The sequence below is a fragment of the Mus musculus genome, chromosome 9 (genome assembly GCF_000001635.26).
Source record: "Mus musculus strain C57BL/6J chromosome 9, GRCm38.p6 C57BL/6J".
NCBI lineage: Eukaryota > Metazoa > Chordata > Mammalia > Rodentia > Muridae > Mus > Mus musculus.
The window spans coordinates 123,645,610-123,662,699 of NC_000075.6; the positions used below are offsets into that span (position 1 = coordinate 123,645,610).

At 43.0% G+C, this 17,090-nt stretch overlaps 1 protein-coding gene across 1 annotated transcript in view; it reads right to left on the reverse strand.

The window, feature by feature from the left end:
• Slc6a20a (solute carrier family 6 (neurotransmitter transporter), member 20A) overlaps positions 1 to 17,090 on the reverse strand; it is a 41,926-nt gene that overhangs the window by 8,703 nt on the left and 16,133 nt on the right. The window contains exons 4-7 of the mRNA NM_139142.2: positions 14,786 to 15,013; positions 11,793 to 11,903; positions 10,612 to 10,853; positions 9,394 to 9,556 (exon numbers count right to left, since the gene is read on the reverse strand). Coding sequence (NP_631881.1) covers positions 9,394 to 9,556; positions 10,612 to 10,853; positions 11,793 to 11,903; positions 14,786 to 15,013 — 744 coding nt within the window. The remainder of the gene's footprint in view (positions 1 to 9,393; positions 9,557 to 10,611; positions 10,854 to 11,792; positions 11,904 to 14,785; positions 15,014 to 17,090) is intronic.

The window sequence follows — 17,090 nt, forward strand, 5'->3', positions numbered from 1 at the left end:
CATAGATCTAACTGAAGATCTTCAAGGAGAAAAAGACAGAAACAGAGGCAACAGTTAAGAAATAATATATATGAACTTGGCAAAACTGAGAAGAAACATGGATCCATAAATCCTATAGGTTCAATATTACTTAGGCTCAGGCTTAGATTAGATAATAAAACACATCTATACTAAATTCACCAAAGATGACAAAGACAAGGGACATATTTAGTGAAGTCAGAGAAGGAAGCATTCACTTACAAAATAGGGCAGACAAGACAGTTCAGTTCAGGAACTTGTAGTGCTGGCCTGTTGACTCATGGTCAGTGTCTGGAACCCATATAAAGGTAGCAGGAGAGAACTGACTCCACAGAGGGATCCTTTTACCTCCCCACAAGTGCTGTGGCACACACGATTGCACACACACACAACACACACAAAACACAAAGTAGTCACACACATGCATGTGTGCACACACAAGCACACCCATAATCACACACATACATAACCGCACACATATACACAAGTAATTGATTTAAAACATAATAGTAAAAGAAAAATTTAGCATTTTCTTAGAGTGTCCATTGCTATGAAAAGACACCGTGAACAAGGCAACTCATAATAAAACATTTAATTAGGGCTGGCTTACAGTTTCAAAGGTTCAATCAATTATCATCTTGGCAGGAAGCATGGGAACATCCAGGCAGGCATGACGCTGGCGAAGCTGAGAGTTCTACATCTTGTTCCAAAGACAAATAGGAGAAGACTAGAATCCAGGAAGCTAGGAGGAAGGTCCCTCAAAGTCCACTCATAAAGTGACACACTTCCTCCAACAAGGCCATACTTTCTAATAGTGCCACTTCCTGGACCAAGCATATGTAAACCACCACAAGCATCAATAATTGAAACTAGAATTATAAGGCAAATATTGTCAAAGTGTTGAAAGAAAGTAACTATTAACTTGAAAAACTCTACTCTGGGGAATCGTTCTTTAAGAATTGGGTTTATGTCCGGAGAGTTGACTTGTTGGTTAAAAGCATTGACTGCTCTTCCAAAGGACCTAGGTTCAATTTCCTGTACCCACATGGTGGCTTACAAATGTTTGTAATTCCAGTTCCAGGGATCTGACACCCTCTTCTGACCTCCATAGGCATTGGGCATGCACATGGTGCATGTACATACATGTAGACAAAATACATACAAAAGTAATATCATGATAATAATAGGTTATTATTAGGTATTAATATTATTATTAATATGTCACTGCTGGGCAGTGGTGATGCACATCTTTAATACCAGCACTTAGGAGGCAGAGGGAGATGGATCTTTGAGTTAGAGGCCAGTCTGGCCTACAGAATGAGTTCCAGGACAGCCAGGGCTACACAGAGAAACCTGTCTCAAAACAAAGAAAGAAAGAAAGAAAGAAAGAAAGAAAGAAAGAAAGAAAGAAAGAAAGAAAGAAAGAAAGAAAGAAAGAAAGAAACAAACAAACAGAAAGAGAGACAAAAAAATAGGGCCAAATACAATTGTTGATATGGAAGCAAAATCTAACAAAGTTTACATTCTTAAAACCTGCCGAACGGGTCAGTATTTTTAAAAGAAGATTTCTCTCTCTGTGTGTGTGTGTGTGTGTGTGTGTGTGTGTGTGTGTGTGTTTGTGTGTGTGAGATGTGTGTGCTGGTGCCCACAGGGCCAGAAGAAAGCATCAGATATCAGATCCTCTGGAGCTGAAGTTAGAAGATGCCTTTGAACTACTCAACAACATGAGTGTTGGGAACTAAACTCAGGTCCACTCGAAGAACACCAAACATTTCCAACTGTTATGCCATTTCTTCTGCCCCTCAGGCAGGTATTTTAAGGTTAACTCCTCTCTTCCAAAGATAGCTGCAATGCAAGGGAGAGTGTTGAACAAATAAATGGTGTGTGTGTCTGTGTGTCTGTCTTCATTCATCCCTGGGGCTAGGAACTGAACCTAGGGCATTCAAAGTGTGCAGTGTTCGGAAGTTATGAGTTTAAAAAGACTGAACAGTGTAACACATATTTAAAACAGGACAGAGAAACCAGGTCTGGCACACATCTATAATCCCAGCACTTAGGAGGCAAAGGCAGGAAACACAGGATTTTAATATCATCCCTCTGTCTTTAAAGAAGCAAAAACAGGTAAGAAACGAGAAAGTGTTCTAAAAGTTCTTGCATTATTTGAAAGGAAAGATAGTAACATTAAGCTGTGTTAAGTTAAGCATTAATGAGAAATTTCAGGAAGAAGACATAAAAGTACACATTTCACACAGTAAAGAATATTTTTGGAAAGGAAGCAAAATAGGAAAGAGAAGGAAACAGAAGGAAGAGGAAAGTCAATGTAAAAACTTAGTAATTATATCATTCTTGGACACAGATCTGAGCTCAAATGTAAGTGAGGAAAAATTAAGTGCTAGAACCAAAAGGAGACTGAGTGCCAAAACCCCAAATGGACATCACAGGTGACCAAATGGATTACAGACCTTGAAGCCTGAGTTTGAGGATCTTGGTGTATGACCTATAGGCTCTGTAGGCAGGGAGCTGGCCTGAACAACTATCTGGATAGTTTTATGTCAACTTGACACAAGCTAGAGTTATCTGAAAGGAGGGAACCCCAATTGAGAAAATGCCTCCATAACATTCAGCTGTGGGTAAAACCAGAGACACCGAAATAGAGGAGAAAGTGAAGAAAAGCCTCAAATACTTGGGCACAGGGGAAAAATTCCTGAACAGAACAGCAATAGTTGGTACTGTAAGATAGAGAATTGATGAATGGGACCTCATAAATTGCAAAGCTTCTGTAAGGCAAAAGACACTATCAATAAGACAAAAAGGCCACCAACAGATTGGGAAAGGAATTTTACCAATCCTAAAACTGATAGGGGACTAATATCCAATATATACAAAGAACTCAAGAAGCTAGACTCCAGAAAAATCAAATAACTCCATTAAAAAATGGGGTACAGAGCTAAACAAAGAATTCTCAAGTGAGGAATACCGAAGGGCCAAGAAGCACCTGACAAAATGTCCAACATCCTTAGTCATCAGGGAAATGCAAATCAAAACAACCCTGAGATTCCACCTCAATCCAGGCAGAATGGCTAAGATCAAAAGCTCAAGTGACAGAAGATGCTGGGGAGGATGTGGAGAAAGAGGAACACTCCTCCATTGCTGGTGGGATTGCAAGCTTGTACAACCACTCTGGAAATCAGTCTGGTGGTTCCTCAGAAAGTTGGACATAGTACTACTGGAAGATCCAGCCATACCTCTTCTGGGAATATACCCAGAAGATGTTGCAACTTGTAATAAGGACACATGTTCTACTATGTTCATAGCAGCCTTATTTATAATAGCCAAAAGCTGGAAAGAACCCAGATGTCCCTCAACAGAGGAATGGATACAGAAAATGTGGTACATTTACACAATGGAGTACTACTCAGCTATTAAAAACAATGAATTTATGAAATTCTTAGGCAAATGGATATATCTGGAGGATATCATCTTGAGTGAGGTAACCCAATCACAAAAGAACTCACATGATATATACTCACTGATAAGTTGATATTAGCCCAGAAACTTAGAATACCCAAGATACAATTTGCAAAGCACATGAAACTCAAGAAAAAGGAAGACCAAAGTGTGGATACTTTGTTCCTCCTTAGAATGGGGAACAAAACACCCATAGAAGGAGTTACAGAGACAAAGTTTGGAGCTGAGATGGAAGGAAGGACCATCCAGAGACTGCCCCACCTGGGGATCCATACCATAATCAGACACCAAACCCAGACACTATTGTATATCCCAGCAAGATTTTGCTGACAGGACCCTGATATAACTCTCTCGTATGAGGCTATGCCAGTGCCTGACAAATATAGAAGTGGATGCTCATTGTCATCTATTGGATGAAACACAGGGCCCCTAGTGAAGGAGCTAGAGAAAGTACCCAAGGAGCTGAAGGGGTCTGCAACCCTATAGGAGGAACAACAATATGAACTAAACAGTACTCCTAGAGCTCGTGTCTCTAGTTGCATATGTAGCAGAAGATGGCCTAGTTGGCCATCATTGGGAGGAGAGGCCTTGGTCTTGTGAAGATTATATGCCCCAGTACAGGGAAATGCCAGGGCTAGGAAGTGGGTGGGTTGGGGAGCAGGGAAGGGGGAGGGTATAGGGGACTTTCAGGATAGCATTTGAAATGTAAATGAAGAAAATATCTAATAAAATTGTTTTTGAAAAAAAACATTCAGCTGTGGGACATTTTCTTAATTAGCAATGGGGGGGGGGAGGGGGGCGGGGCAACCCATTAAGGATGGGGCCATCCCTGGCTTGGTGGTTCTGTGTTCTATAACAAAGTAGGTTGAGCAAGCCATGGAGAATCAGCCAGTAAGCAGCACCCCTCCATGGCTTATGTATCAGCTCTTGCTTCCAGCTTCTACCTTGTTTGACTTCCTTCAAGGATGAACAGCAATATGGAAGTGTCAGCCAAATTTCTTTCCTCTCCTACTTGCTTTGGATCATGGTGTTTCATGAAAGCAATTTTAATCCTAAGTAGAACAACAAGCAATAAGAAGAAAGTGTTGTGTCTTTCCGTGAACTGATTTAGAATGGTATACCCAGGAATCAAAACAAACAAACCAACCAGCCCAACTACTTCCCAACCTTACTGATAAAACAGTGTCATTGAACCTCTTTCCTTATCTTGAAAGTATTCTCTAGAGCAGTCAAAGTCTTTATAGTAAGTTTAAGAACTAATCAATGTGTTCACCTAACTCTTTGAATTTTATTGTGCTCAAAGTACAGGAAAACAATTGTGCTTGAAACTCTAGTAAAAGCAGTAATAATAGTGAAGCAACAATAAAAAGGGTGAAGGTACAAATATTAAAAAGAAATGTGCAAAGTTGTATCTGCAGGTAATAGGAGTTTATAAAGAAAACAGAAGAAGGGAGTGGGTGGGCAGGGGAGTGGGGGTGGGTGGATATGGGGGACTTTTGGTATAGCATTGGAAATGTAAATGAGTTAAATACCTAATAAAAAATGGAAAAAAAAAAAAAGAAAATATCAACTCAAAAAAAAAAAAAAAAAGAAAGAAAACAGAAGAAGTAAGAATTGATTGGAGATTATCAAGGTTCCTAGGTACAAGATTAATATACAAAATTTTTTCTGTTCCTTTTGCAGCCAACATAAACAATGAAGGAAATAAGGAGAAAGGCACTATTCACAAAAGCAATGTAACAGTAGGTATGCCAAGACACTCATGAAGAAAATTAGCTGACAGGAATGTGTGAATAAGAGAAAGTGTGTTACTAAATCAACACTCAATCCAAAACAACTGAAGATGGAGGGCAGAGGCAGATGGCACTCTATTGTATCCCCATGAGCTGATCTGAAGAGAAGGCCACAGACAACAACAGAGAGTTAAAAAAAATTCTACAAGTATTGAATGTTAGATTTACGAAAGAACTGACATACTGAAACTCAGAGGACTGGTCAGAAGAGCAGAAGAGGTGGGAAGGCTTGCTCTGGGGCCACAAACGGAAAAGAAAGTTACAGGGACTGAACTGCAACAACAAACCTCAAACAAACAAACAAACAAACTTTAGAGCCGATTTGTTTGCTTTAACTGAGCCTTCTCTCAGGCTGGGACAATGAATGGAACCATTCCTCAAAGACAGTCCTCTGTCAGGAGAGAAAATCCATATTAAATCCTATTTAATTCCTAGAGCTCCCATCTCCTCCACCAATGCGGCAAGCAGTGGTTTGGACAACTGCAAAGAACACAGGACTGAACTGAAGCTGACCCAGTCAGAGGCAAATAAACTCAGGCGGAACTGTGGGTACCGGCAAATAATCAGCTGGCATCCCCACGAGAGAGCACCCAGCAGCAAAGAGAAGCATGGAGCTCCTCTCCCTGCTGCTCAGGGCTTAGAACACACTGTGGCAACCTCTTGGCTGAGAAACTGATCCAGTGCAGGGGTGGGAGGAAGGAGGAGGGGGGCGGTGTGCAATCTGGTCTAACCTGTTTTGAGTTACAACCTCCATCCCCTGCAGAATCAGCTACAAACTACACTTTAGGGCTTGGTAGAAATCACAGTCATCCCAGAAGAAAGATAAGTTTGCTGGTGACACAAATTTTTTATGTCTGTCAGTGTGCATCTCCATGTATGAACGTATGTGCACCACTCGTGTGCCTGGGCCCATGAAAGGCAGATTGCCAGGAACTGGAGTATGGATGGTTGTGGGCTGCCTTGTGGGTGCTGGGAACTGAACCTGTCTTCTGAAAGAACAGCAAGTGCTATTAGCCACCTCTGACATAATATTTTTTATTCTACATTATTTCATATGTACTTTTAAATATTACTTTTGTACTTTACTATTGCTTTTGTTTTAGTTTTCATCTTGCTTGAACAGAGTTTTGCGATTTTTTCCCCCTTTTTTTATTTTATAATATTTCCTTTATTATACCACATACCTCTAACATGTATCTTTTCCTCCCAATTCTACAAAAAAGGAGGAATGAAGAGAAGAGGGGGAAGGAAAAAGGGGGTGAATGACAGTAAGGAACAATGGTATATATGTACTGAAATGTCAAAATAAAATCTGTTTTTGTATGTTAACTATAAAAATACTAAGAGTTAGAAGTAAAAACAAACAAACCCCCAAGCCCCAGAAACAAACAAAAAAGCTCCACCACGCAATTCAAAAGATATTCTTCCCAAATTGCAGCATAAAATCAACACATTTTAATAAATATTTCCTATGGGAATTTTTCTCTCCAATGAAATGTCCCAGCTGATAAGGGGGAATAACATAGCTAGCTTAGCGGATGCAAGACCCTGAGTTTGATCCCCCACACTACAAAAGTAAATTCATTAACTAACAAATCCTGTCAGCCTCACAGATAAATGTATAAACAAACAGTATACTTTTAAAGTGAAATTTAGAAAAATACCCACTTGACTATTACCAGGAAATGAACAACAGCTGTAGTATATTTTTTTTGTGGCGAAAGAAACACAGCATTAAAAAATGGATGGATGGAGGAGGGAGAGGGTGAGTGAGTGGGGGAGCACCCTCACAGAGGCAGGGGTGGTGGTGGTGGTGGTGGGAGGGCAGATGTGGGATGGTGAGTTTGTGGAAGTGCAATATCATTTGAGATATAAACGAATGGAATGATTTTTTTAAAAGGAAAAAATAAGCAAATAAGCAATAAGAAAAATAATTTTCTCAGTGATCTAACTCACGACCTTGGTGGCATAATTTCATAGATTATATCTGTGTTACATAATAAAACGATTGCAAAATGAAAAAAATTAAATGGGCGGATGAAGTCCTACCTGTTATTATACTGGCAGGTCTCAAGAATGAACTCTTGAATGGGAAACATTATCTTCCAGGAATTCTTACAGCCATCTACAACTGCTAACAGCATTACTTAAGTCTTCTCTCCTCCTCTGTACACGAGCGTGTATGTTCCTAAGCATTTCTTTCATGCTATTCATGTTTCTTTTGTTATACAGAAAGTGCTTTCTTCACTATAATCCTACTTGGTTTTGCTTCTGGTGCTAGAACTTTTTGGGTCTTACCTTACAATATCCTTATACAAACCAGTGTCTTCAAGGGTTTCCCATATTTCCTCTTAGTCTTTTCAGATTTTGAACTGACTTTTGCACAGTGTGAGAGATACGGATCTAGCACTAGTTTTTGAGAAGACCATCCTTTCTCCAGTGTATCCTCTTGGCACCTTTGACAGAAATCACATAATCACAAGTATGTGATAGTCTGGGTTTCCTGTTATGTTTTGCTTGTCTTTTTCATGACAATACCAGACAGCTTTGTAGACTGTCTTAAAATCAGTTATTATTATGCCTTCAGTTTTGTTCTTTTTTACTCAGCATTGCTTTGGCTATTCTGTGCTTTCTATAGTTTCATGTAGATTTTAGGAATTTATTTTTTCTGTTTCTATGGAGAATATTATTGGTAAGGGTTGCGTTAAATCTGTAAACTGCTTTGGGTAGTATGGACACTTAAATAATAATGGTTATTATTATTCTTTGGTGTTTTGAATGAGAATGCCCCCCATAGCTTCATATATTTGAATGCTTGGTCCACAGTTGGTAGAACTGTTTTAGGAGTAGGAAGTGTGGTCTTTGTTCAAGGCAGTATGTAACTAGGGGTAGGCTTCGAGGTTTCAAACCCCACGCTTGCTCCCCTCCTGCTCCCTCTTTCTTACTCTCTCTCTCCTTCTCCCTCTCTATCTACCTCTCCCTCTCTCTGACTCCTGCTTGTGGATCAGATGTAAGCTCTCAGCTACTGCTCCAGCACTCCCTGCTTGTCTGTCTGCTACCATGCTTTCTACCATGATGGTCATGGACTCACTCTTGAAACTGTAAGCAAGCCCTCTATTAAATGCTTTCTTTGATAAGTTGCCTTGGTCATAGTGTCTCTTCACAGCAACAGAAAATTAGCTGAGACATCTTCTCTTCCATAAGGATAGAGTATCTTTCCTTCTCCACCATCTTCGGCTTCTTTCATTCATATTTCATAATTTTATTGTCAATATTTCCCATTCCTTAGCTCAAACAACTTAATAGCAAAGAGTCCAGCTTTAAAAAAAAAGCAAATAAATGCCACACATAGATGTCATTACATCTACACATTAAATGACACAAGCTCTGTAGTGTTCATTGAGAAATGTAAATATCTATGCTTGTGTGCTGGAGAGTTTTATGTCAGCTTGACACAAGCTAGAGTCATCTGAGAGAAGAAAATCTCAACTGAGAAAACGCTTCCATGAGATCCAGCTGTAGGACATTTTCTTAATTAGTGATTGCTAGGGTAGGGTCCAGCAATTGTGGGTGGTGCCATCCCTGGGCTGGTGGTCTTAGGTTCAGTTAAAAAAGCAGGCTGAGCAAGCCATGGTGAGCAAGCCATGGTGAGCAAGCCAGTAAGCAGCACCCTCCATGGCCTCTGCATTAGCTTCTGCTTCCAGGTTTCTACCTTGCTTGGATTTCTGCACTGACCTGCTTTGATGATGAACAACAATATGGAAGCATAAACCAAATAAACCTTTCCTCCCCAAGTTGCTTTGGTGTTTCGCTATAGTAATAATAGCTCCAACTAAAACAGTGTGTAACCTTATCCCCTACGCCTCTTCTGAGGTTTTGAAACTTCGAAAGAGATGAAGGAAAGAAGGGAAAAACTCAGAGACTCCAGGAGAGCTTTCCAACAAGAATGATCCCTCCTAAGTAGCAGCTGGGAGAGCAGGAGTCCTGTCCCCCCATCACTGAGTCAGGGAAGACAATCCAGTTTCCTATCTTCATGGACAGCGTAAAGGTTCTTGCAGGTTCTTAGGAACTAACTGTGGAGAGAGGCAGTCCCCACCCTTCCCAGGCCTCTTACCGTGTCCAGCTCTGATTCCAAGCTGCAGTTTCTAATGTGTGGGAACACTTCACTGTACTTGTTTGGGTAAGTAGATGCCAGGTAGTTCTTCACCTCCTCCAGGTTGCTGACTGTCAGAAAGCCATCTTCAAGGTCAAAAGAATTGGTCAGCAGCAGAATCACCCTGCAGAGCAGACCACCATCTTGATCTTCATGACTAAGAGGCCACTGGCTCTAAAAACTGGGAGGAATGTGATGGCAGGGCTGCCCTACAGGCAACCTCTTCCCTGTTCTGTACTTCTCAGTGAGGAGGGAACCTCCAGACTGGTGACACTTTGACAGGAAGAGCAACTCTGAATGCCTGTGCAGAAGTATAAGATCTGAGCAGAGATGAGGACAGAAACTACCTCCTTACAGGCTGTTTAAAATTTGGATAAGAGGCATCTGATGGAATTGGGTGGGATGGTGGAGGTGTTCTGTGCTCCATGACCAGATTAGTACCCATTGGTAGTGACAGCACTTGCATGTGGCTTACACCATTGAGGAACTGCATAGAAATCAAGTTAGAATGACTTATGTATTTACTTATTTTCAGACAGGGTCTAACCATGCAGCCTTTGCTGACCTGGCACTTGTTATGTTGGCCAGGCTTGTTTCACACTCAAAGATGCGCCTTAAAGGCATGCACTACTACACATGTATTAGAATTCTAAAACCTAATTTTATATCATTGTGCAAATTAAATTATTTTTATGTTATACCGAGTTCCACTAATCTCACTCTTCTGTAGAAATAGCTACTTATGGTCAGTGACTAATGTACTGGACATCTTAACATCTGAAAGACAGTCCTCTGAGGGAAGCCACAGATAGTAAACTGTGTAGAGTTGGCTAGAGAGGTCTTGGTTACACTTGAGATGGGGAATGGGACCAAAGGCACTGGCATTATTTGCTGAACACATTTTTCTGCTCAATGCAAGGGCCACCTTAAACTGCCTATTCCCTGCAAGGCAGGTAACTTTATGGCCCCCCAGTTTCTGCTGCTGGTAGAAGGCAGCCATTGGCAATTGAGAAAGGATAACTGAACCTCACATTGTAGCTCCCAACAGTGGTTGGTGTTTTTTGTCTACCCCTTGACTTCTGGGAACCTAGCCCTTCCCAGTCACCCTTTCAGCTCAGAGCTCTGGAGCCTTGCCTTCCCACTTGAGACCCAAGGCTCTGAGGGACAGCTTAGACTCACTTGTTTAAGCAGTTTTCATAGTTGAAGGTGGCCTTGAAGCCATAGATGGAGAAGGTGACAATGCTGGCAAATATGGAGGTGGAGCTGTTGATGATGGACACAATAATGGCATGCTTCTGGCAGTTGTTGGAGGGTTCATTGTAGCTGGCAAAAGCGATCAGGCTGCCAAAACCCAAGCCCAGTGAGAAGAAGATCTGCGTGGCTGCATTGATCCAGGCCTTGGGGTTGGCTAGCTGTTCCATCTAGAAGGCCAGTAGGGATAGGGCTGAGGAATCCTGGGCTCTATTCCCAGACTCTCCCTCACAGAAGAGGGAGGCTCAGAGATGGAGAAGATATTATTTCTAACACACAGGCAGTCAGGATGGCCTGAGGCTAGAGTCCAGTCTTCCCAGACAATCTCCAGTGTATTTCTCTGGCAGGTAAACTACTCAACAATCTTCCTGTTATACCCACTATGACATCCTGCCCATGGAGAGTGAGATTAAATACTGTTCGGTCTAATGCCAAACACATGGAATCTCTGATTCACCAGTCAGGCACTACACTTGTCCATGCACAGAAATTTAGGTGTTGTGACCTGGATGTGGAGTCCAGTCTGAGGTGACTCCAGCACTAACACTTAAGGCATGTGGAACAAGGGTGTGCATTTTGAAAGCTGCTACCTGCTTCCTGCCATCACATTTGTTAAGCAAAGAATGAGCCTTACTTCACATGCAATAGCATTCCAACTCAAGAATTCTGGCTAGGCTGATTGGAAAGAAAGAGTTAAAGTGGGATCATGGCAACCTAGAAGGAAAGGGTCTAAGGAAATATGGGAACAGGTAAGGGAAATAACTGGAGTGATTCCCACAGTCCCTAGCTCAGTGGAGAGTATGGATAGGGCTGTGGGTGAGACCTGGAACAGGGAGACCAGAATGAAGGCATAGGCACTAGTCATGAGGGGTAATGAGTGCAGCAGGAGGAGATGGACAGAGGATTTAATTTCCGGAACGCATAGCTGAGGAGGAAGTCTGGGCCCCCAGGATAGCCATAGATTTTGGCCCAGCCTTGGGCTCACACCAGCCCTGCTGATTACATATCTTATCCCCTTCTCTTTCCTCCCAGGTGTTCCCAGAAAGGAACAGTCCCCAGAAAGGAAGAGTCCCCAGAAAGGAAGAGTCCCCTTCCCTTGAAGCTCCTACCTTAGGTGTGAACATGTACATCAGGCCATTGGTGGCTCCATGGAGTGTAAGGCCACGGACCAAGTAGATAATAAGAACACAGTAAGGCATCGATGCGGTGAAGTAGACCACCTGTGGGCATCCAGAGATAGGGTGAAACTGCTGGAACAATAGGAATGGCAGGGCAGACAACCATCCCCACAAACACCTTATTTCTTTGGTGGTTAAGCTGCACCCACAGCTGCTGAGAGCTGCAGGTGCCAGGATCCTGATTAGGATAAGGGTCTAAGTGTGGTTAGGAGAAAGGAAGTGAGGTGACCACATCTGTTGCCACCATGATATTTCTTCTTCAGTGGACTAGAGGCAACAAACAGGTACTCAGGCTTATTCTTTCCACATTCCTTCCACTGCTCTGTCTCTTAAAAAAGGGGTTGAAAGAGCCTGCACAACATGTATGAGTCTCTCTTTTCAGTATTTGAGCCAAATTTGGCTCTAGAATTTCTGGGATCCTAAGAAAAACAGGAAAACTAGCCACTTACAAGATCTATGTTGTCCCTAAGAGGGAAATTATTTCAGTAGCTTGGTGCAAAGCCAGCTTTCCAGGATAGGATCTGAGAGAGACCTGGTCAGGCATGCCCATAGGTGGGAGCAGAGATTGGAACAAAGTGCCCACAAAAACTGTAATAAATAGTACTGATGGGATGTGGCAGCATCTCTCATAAGATGTCTCATTATTTGGTTAAGCCAATCTTCTCTCCTTACTAACATGCATCATAATGTAAGAATGTGTGCTTGGTTGCTTTGCCAGGGTCATCTCAGACTTGGGGTCACCTGACTTTTGAAAAGCCTCAAAGAAAGAACTTTCAGGTACATGTCTACCTGCCCTGAGTGGGAAATTTTGTTCTTTTAGGTTGAATTCACCAAAACAGTTGGTGACCTATGTCTTGATGTTCTTGAATTATGCTCGGTCTTCCATTTCCTCCTTGGCACGACACCATATTTCAAGAATTTCTAAGACTGTCAGAGGAATACCAGGGAGAATGTAGGGTATGTTTACCATGGCTTCTTACACATTTAGGGGACTAATAAACATACTAAAGTACTTAATACATCAAGCCAGATAGAGATGCAAATGGAAAGGGTCCTCTGGCCTTAGGTGAAACAAATCAAAGGTGTGGGGGAGGGCTGGCCCAAGTCCCCAACACTGGGACTTAGAGGACACTCAGGGAAAGCTCTGAAATTTTCCTCTTCCACCCAGTGGATCATGTTTCTTAGAGAGTTTCTGGAGTCTTCACCAAAATGGCTCCCTTCTTTCCCTGGTGGGAAGGATGGCTGGATATGCAATCCAGCCTAACCTATCAGAAATAACTTCTGACCAATAACTAAAAATTCAGAGGAGAATAAAAGATTTTAACAGAGAAGGAAAAGGCAGCCGCTTTAATAAGCCCGGTGCCCTCCCTATACATGGAGCTGCAGGGCAGTTCTGTTAGGGAGAGGGTCATAGCATCAGCAGAGAAAATACATGATGAAGACTGATATCATGTGCAAGGACTGCTGAATTTCACAACTATAAGAGGCCTGGAGAGGAAAGTTCTGCTTTAATCTTTGAGGATATAGACACTACCCTTAGATCCTTTGGATCATCCTTGGTCTAGGTTGGGACAGAGCTATTGCTGCAAAGGCTGAGCTCAGTTGGGAAAGAGCACCTGGACTCCTTGATTCTTCAGTTCAGCTGTGGGGCAAGTGCTTTAAGAAGCTGGCCACCAGGGGACTTGGTAACCAGTGTACAATGCCATATCAGGCACAACACTGGGGTTGCCACACAATATCTGAGTGGCATAGGCTGTTCTAAGCTTGATGACTCATGAAAAACATGTCAGTACTAGAGAAGGCAGCTTGGGTGATCAGGAGAGTGAGAACTAAGGGCTTGTAGGTTTCTCAGATATGAAAATTGGAAGTGACTAAGTCAGGAAAGACATTAAGAGAACATTCATGGGGTGTCACCAATATGATGGTAAGTCCTTGGAGTACATCTGGGCTTTGTCCTGACTCTGCTATCCCTGGCTGTGATCTTGGGAAAGCACTTGACCTATCTAAGTCTTTTGGGGGTGTCATCATGTATCTACTCTGAAGAGCTATTGCAGAATAAGACAATGTAGGCACATGTTCAACTATGGGCTTGCTTTGCTGGTAGCTGAGTGCAGAGCATTCACTCCAGCCTGAGACAGATGCAGGTGATGGAAACACAGCAGACATGTTAGCCTTAGGAGGAATGGAAACCTGGACATCCAACAGGGAGAAAGGGCTTAGGTAGGCAAAAGACCTAAGCCAGGCATTGTGGTAAATCCCTGGTCTGCCCAACACTCAGATGGCTGAGGCAGGGGGATCACTTTAAGTTTGAGGCCATTTGGGCTATATAGTAAATTTCAGGCCTGCCTGGCCTTCATAAGGAGACACTTTTCAAATAAAAGCCAAAACAAAAATGAAAACCTCAAACCACACTACAACCAAGCCAAAAGAATAATCCAACAGTTCCGGACGTCACTGAGTCACCAAAAGCACTGAGATGGAGCCTCTAATCCAACCACACACTAAACTCACTGAAATCTGCCCATGCGGAAGTCTCTCCCTATAACAATAGCTTTGGCATTTGGGCGGGGGGGGGACTGAATTGTCAGATGTTTAAAGCTCTCCTTTAATGTGAAATGCCCTGGCATAGCTGAGTTTCAAAGCTGGCTGCGGTCTCTCACTTCAGATTCAGCGTTACAACTTCGACCGCTTCTGTCAGCTAGTAGAGGATCATGCCAGTAACCCCATCCGTGCCAGCTAGTAGAGGAACATGCCAGTAACCCCATCCGTGCCAGCTAGTAGAGGATCATGCCAGTAACCCCATCCGTGCCGTCTGATCCAGTAAGCCTTCTGAAGTACAAGAGACAGCCCCTGGCACTTGACCAGTGTTAAGATGCTACTCATCCACCCACTCCGATCCAGCACCATCACAATGCCTGACCCACCTTGCCAGTAGATTCGGTGCCTCTCAGGATGCACAGATAGACCATCAGCCAGGCCAGGGTGAGGCACAGCGCTGGCTCCCACTGCACTCCTCCATTCTCCTGGATGGACGGTGAGATGTTGAGTGTTTTCCTGTACCAGAAGTACTGTGTCGACGAAGCCTTCTCACACTCCTCATCGTAGCCTGTGTGGTTGCTGTTCAGTGGGCAGACAGACCACGGCAGGGGATCCTTTGGAATGAAGTGAGAATCAATAGACAGTTAAGGGGAAAGTCAAGGTCTGGGTAGGATGCTAGGAAGTGGCTTTGATAGCAGGCTTTATACCTTGTCCTGTATATATGGGCTAGTCTGGTTTGCTTTGAGCAACAGAATACAGTGGAGCAAGGGCTTCCTGGCCTAGACCTTAAGGGTCCTTATGGTTGTAGGCTGGAGAGATGACTCACTAGTTCTTTCAGAGAACCCAGGTTAGAGTCTCAGCACCTACATGATAGCTCACAACCATCTGTACCTTTAGTCCCAGGTGTTTTAACACCCTCTCCTGGCCTCTGCAGACACCAGGCATGCATGTGGTACACAAAGTACCCATACACATAAAATGAATAAAGATACATTTTTGAAAGAATAATAAAAAAAAAATCCTTGGATGAGACTCGTGGGATGGTGAGTTCATTTGGATGGAGAGGTCGCAGGAAGAAGATACTGGTTAGAACCAGCAGCCAAGTTACAGAAGCCCTCATAGACTTAAAGCTCAGTTGCCTTGCCAAGCCAACAGTCCATTCTCACTCCCCTGCTAAGGACATTCTAACCCACTGTTTCACAGATTTGGCTGCAAAGCTGAGGATACCTTGGCTGTACCCAAGATTTCTGGGATCTTTTGCTTGGGATGAGCAGAACATCAGGTTTTTAATGAACATGCTGCATGAAGAAGCTCTAGATTATGTGAGAACTGGTTCAGTGGAACAACTGAGAAACTTGAAGTGCTTGTCTCCCCCTCATCTTCATCATAAGGAAAAGACAGCACCCCTACATCTGCATGGCTGGAGGCACTTGCTGAAAAGGACCCCCTCCCATGAAGTTGAGTCCTGTAAAGTAGCTTGTAGTTTGTAAGACCAGACAAAAGTTCTCAGCTGTGATGATTTATGAGTGTAGATTTATGTGTACCAAGGACATGCCTGGTCCATAGCAAGTGTAAGTAAAGTCTGCTGTGTCATTATCCTGTGACCTTGGAAGAGAGCTCACTGGGATGTGAGTAAGAGGAGGTCTACCAACCTGTGATGTATGGAATGCATATAGATAGTGAAGTGGCATTTCCTAGATCCTTCTCTTCTTTTTCCATCTGGGAAAAGGCTGAGATGGAGGCAGATGCTAGAAGGAGAGTGGGGGCAGCGTAGTTAGGGTCTCTGAGAGTGAAAGGCTGTTGATGGGGAGAATGGAATGTGAATGGTGGAGAGGAAGATCTCTTATCTCTGTACAAAGGCCAGCTTTCAGTGTGGAGCTGTGGTTCCTCTAGTTATTTCCCAAAATGCCTAGGCCCTTCCAGAGTGTCAGTGGTAAGAATTTGGATAATGCACTGTTTAAAACGTTTGTCATTGAAAATGAAAATAACTACTATTGGGGCTGGAGAGATGGCTCAGCGGTTAAGAGCACTGATTGCTCTTCCAGGGGTCCTGAGTTCAACTCCCAGCAACCACATGGTGGCTCACAACCATCTGTAATGAGATACAATGCCCTCTTCTGATGTGTCTGAAGACAGCCACAATGTATTCAAATATATAAAAATAAATACATCTTTAAAAAAGAAAAAAAGAAAGAAAGAAAATAGCTCCTATAGGCCAGGCAGTGAAGGCTCACACCTTTAATTGCAGCACTTGGGAGACAGAGGCAAGCAGATCTTTGTGAGTTTGAGGCCAGCCTAGTCTACAGAGCAAGTTCCAGGACAGTCAGTGCTACAAAGAGGAAACCCTGTCTTAAAAACGGAAACAAAACAAAACAACAAAAAAGAGAGAAAGAAATGAAGGAAGGAAGAAGAAAGGAAGAAAGGAATGAAGAAGGAAAGAGATAGAAAGAGAGAGAGAGAGAGAGAGAGGAAGAGAGAGAGAAAAAGAGAGAAAGAAAGAGAGGGATGAGATAAAGATAGGACAGGGGGATGAGTTGGTGACAGGACAGAAGGATGAGGTGGGGACAGGACAGGGGGATGAGCTAGTGACAGGAAAGAGGGAGGAGGTGGGGCAGGACAGGAGGATGTAACCATTTCAGACTTACTGGAATGGTGACGCCATCCCCATAAGTCCTTGCCACAGATTCTCTC